The sequence below is a fragment of the Cavia porcellus genome, unplaced genomic scaffold (genome assembly GCF_034190915.1).
Source record: "Cavia porcellus strain 051 isolate PalLab524CR breed Dunkin Hartley unplaced genomic scaffold, mCavPor4.1 scaffold_7, whole genome shotgun sequence".
Lineage (NCBI taxonomy): Eukaryota > Metazoa > Chordata > Mammalia > Rodentia > Caviidae > Cavia > Cavia porcellus.
Window position 1 is genome coordinate 32,767,728 of NW_026947490.1, and position 4,041 is coordinate 32,771,768.

Genomic DNA, 4,041 nt, shown 5'->3' on the forward strand with positions numbered 1-4,041 from the left:
ATGAATTTTTATAATCAATATTATATGCAATTTCTCTTTTAATGACAATAGAAAAACTTTTATTGTCATTATAACTTTAGTCCTTGTTTAATAAATCCAAACAGAATTTGAGGGATTACGTAGATCATCATTAATTTTAAAGACATGTGTCTACTCACTTAGGAGTCATTTTGTGTTATAAATAAAATATTGACACAGAATGAGGATTAGCACTGTCAGACATTTCTATTTGAAGGTTTCCAATGTGAAAATTTTTATACATATAAATATATATCATGTACAGGATATATACATATGAATAGATCTATCAATCTATATCTATCTATCTATCTATCTATTTATACTTCTGAAATCACCAGCACTCTGACACTGTGATAAAACAGTGCACAAACAATCACAGTGTCACTGAAGCATGGCTCAGAGGTCCAAGTGTCTTCTTGATATTTTGTTGAGTCACATACATTCTTTTTACCAAAAGAATGCTTCTTTTGGTAGCACATATTATTAAGTTCTAACCGTCATGTTGTGAGGCCTAAGTATGTTGCTATTGGTAAGCCATATCCTACAGTTATCCATACATTTAAAATGTTATATAATGAAAAGGAGCATTTCCGATTTAAAAGCAATATATAGTTGAAATTAAATTTTAAGGAATAAAGATGTGCATCATTTTGTGTTAATTTTGTATAAAATCATTTCATCATAGCGTTTCTTTACAGAATCCTATGTCTTAATCTGTTGATATGAATCCTTGCTCACTACAAGAAGAATAATATCTATGGATTTGAAATTTGTAATCCTCTTCTTTTTCCCAGTTGTCATTGGAATCCTGGGGAATCTATCCCTTTTACATCATTCTATTTTCACTTACTTCAGTGGACACCCGACCAGGCCAACAGACTTTATTCTCAGGCACCTGATAGTGGCCAATCTCTTGGTCATTCTCTTCCAAGGGATACCAGAGACCATGGCAGCACTTGGGATGGAAGACTTCCTTGATAATTTTGGATGCAAACTTGTTTTTTATGTTTTAACGGTGGGCAATGGTGTGTCTTTCAGCAACACCTGCCTGATGAGTGTCTTCCAGGCCATCACCATCAGCCCCCGGAGGTCCAGGTGGGCAGAATTGAAAGTGAGAGTCCTAAAGTGCATTAGGCACTGTCCCAGCATTTGCTGGGTCCTGCACCTGCTGGCAAACATTAGAGTTCCTATGCTTCTGAATGAAAAAAGGCGCAATGACAACATCACAAACTCTATAGATTATCAATACTGTTCAGCTGTGATTTCTAGCAAAGAAAAAAACTCCATCTTGGTGGCATTGTCATTATCACATGACATTTTCTGTTTGGAACTTATGATCTGGAGCAGTGGCTCCATGGTTTTCATTTTGTATCAGCACAGGCAGCGAACTCAGTACATTCACAGACACAACAGCTCATCACGATCTTCCCCTGAGACCAGAGCTTCGCAAAGCATCCTCATGCTTGTCTGTGCCTTTGTATTATTCCATGCCCTGACTTCTATAATGACTGTTTGGTTTTATCTTTATGACAAAGCTGCTTGGTGGCTGGTTAAAACTTCTGCCCTAACCCATGTTTATTTTCCAACTATTACTCCTTTTATTTTCATGACTCGCGAACAGGGTATCTGCAGACCCATGTGGAAGAAGTGAACACATCTCACCTCTTCAGACATGTGAATCAATCTTTTCATATAAGTTCAGCTTGTATCCATTCATCAAAAAACCAACAAGCAATTCTAAACCAGTGTTGCTGAAGTGGTAGATGTGAAATGATAGCGATATATATTTTTATAATGAACAGCAATTCACAGTAAATATTTTACATGTGAAAGTGTTTGTTTCCTTATTCAGTTTTTTCTATCTCTGTGTTTTTTGTGTTTGTTGATTGCTTTTTTTCTGTGTACAATGATTCACTACCAGTCAGAATCAATTATAAATCTGAATTGTTTTGTAAATGTAACATATGTACATTATATAATTACTATATATTTGAGTTTTGTATCATTTTATATTCTTTTATTACTCCCTCATTTTACAGTTTTAGATTTCTGTCATTTATTCTTGTATGTTAGGTCCAAGTTTTTAACTTATACTATAAGTATAATTCTATGATTATTTCATTTAAATAATTGGTTTAAAAAATTCATCATTACCAGTCTGCAGTCTTACCAATTGTATAAAATCATTCCTTTTATCCCACATTCCCTAGCACTTGTTATACATTAATTTCTTTATGTTAGAGATTCTTTCTGGAGTAAGATGATATCTCAGTGTTGTTTTAATTTGCATTTCTCAAATGATTACTGATGTTGAAACTTTTTCATATATTTATTTATCATTTAAGGCTGCTATGGAAATCAACGTGGATATTCCCCAAAATGTAGGATTAGAGGGTCCATTCAACCTAGCTATTCCTATCTTGGGTATTTACCAGAAAAATTGGAAACATCATACCAAAAGGATATATGTGCACCCATGGTTGTAGCTGAACAATTTGTAATAGCCAGATCTTGGAAACAACCCAATGTCCATTAGTGGAAGAGTGGATAAAAAACATGTGGATTTTTTATACAATTTTTCTGCTTAGCCATAAGGAAGAATAAACTAGAGGCTTTTATATGTCAATGGATGCAACTGGAAATTATACTTATAAATGAAATAAATCAGACTCAATGTGTAAACATCCTATTATCTCCTTGCTGCAAGAAATTGAAAGTAAGATAAAAATGTTATATTAGATATGGTGAAAGAGAAAGAAACTGTTCAAATTGAAATCATATTTTTTGTTCAATTCTTCATGCCTGTGTATGGTAACCTGAGCAACTATGTTGAAGCTAACAATATGCACGATAACACCCTTTGTTAAATTCCTATCATGTTTTGAAATCCTGTACCACTTATTTATTTTCCTGTTGTTGATACTGTTGTCATATTTTATTTATTTAATTTTTCTGTACTTTTTTCACTTTAATATAAAAATAATTCATTATTTTTATGACATGTATGTATGCTTATTATTTTTAAAATGATTTTTGAAGTTAAAAATTTGTGCCTAAATTTATCAAATTTCATGCTTATATCTTGTGATATGAGGACTACTTCAAAGACTTCAAAGATAACAGTATGCAATGTACTAATCATTGTTAGTCCCCTATAATCCTGTTTTGAAATTTTGTCCCATTTTTGCTGGGTTTTTATCTTTTAAAAAAAATCTTGTTTTAATGGAAAGGTTTGTCCACAGCTTGGTGATAACACTTTTGCTTGGAACTTATAAGGTCTTCACTTCAATAATCAGTGCTATAAAATCAAATGTAGCCATGAGTATAATACAAGCACTTAGGAACACAATTATTATCCTTTGAGCTACTTTACTGCAGCATGACTAACATTCACAATTGGATTGTTTTAATCTGCTTAACCGGATGTACTTTGAAAGAAGTAAACATATGAAATCATCTTGAAAATAAGTTCCACTCTAATAATAAACTGGACTTAATTTTGTCAACATAAGTAGAGGAGCTCCATTTAGAGATGCAGACAAAGAGAAATTCTATAAATCCTTACTTTGGCAACAAACGTTTTGCACAGAGTGCATGTATTTTGTTTGAGTTCATACTTCCATTCAGTGAAAACTGATGTTTTATTAAGGCTTTGGCATGCTAAAAGGACAAAGAAAGGAGAAAAGAGGCCTTTGTTTGGGGCACAAGAGGTCTGCAGAAGAAGCACAGGCATGCACAGGCAAGCACAGGAGAAAACAAAGGAGTGCAGGTGCCTGTATCACATCTGGCCAGGGGACAAGTTTGGGTTGTGCAGAGGCTAGTGTTAATGGCAGATTGCAGCTTACTCTATTCTACACAGGAAAAGAGACTAGAAGTCTTTTTCAAGATGAGGGGAGAACGAAAAGGAAGTCAGATAAGCTGGTTTTTCTGTATCACCATTTTGGGCCGATGGTTGATGGTCTCGTGAAATACACATAGGGAGGAACCTGACTTTGCTCTCTTTAGGTTGATAGGGGGTGA

The 4,041-nt window shown here is 34.0% G+C and overlaps 1 protein-coding gene across 1 annotated transcript; it reads left to right on the plus strand.

The window, feature by feature from the left end:
- The first annotated feature begins 778 nt into the window (after positions 1-778).
- Cavporv1r621 (vomeronasal 1 receptor cavPorV1R621) lies at positions 779-1,672 on the plus strand. The gene has a single exon (NM_001167405.1). The coding sequence runs from the start codon at positions 779-781 to the stop codon at positions 1,670-1,672; it is 894 nt and encodes a 297-aa protein (NP_001160877.1).
- Positions 1,673-4,041: the final 2,369 nt, after the last annotated feature.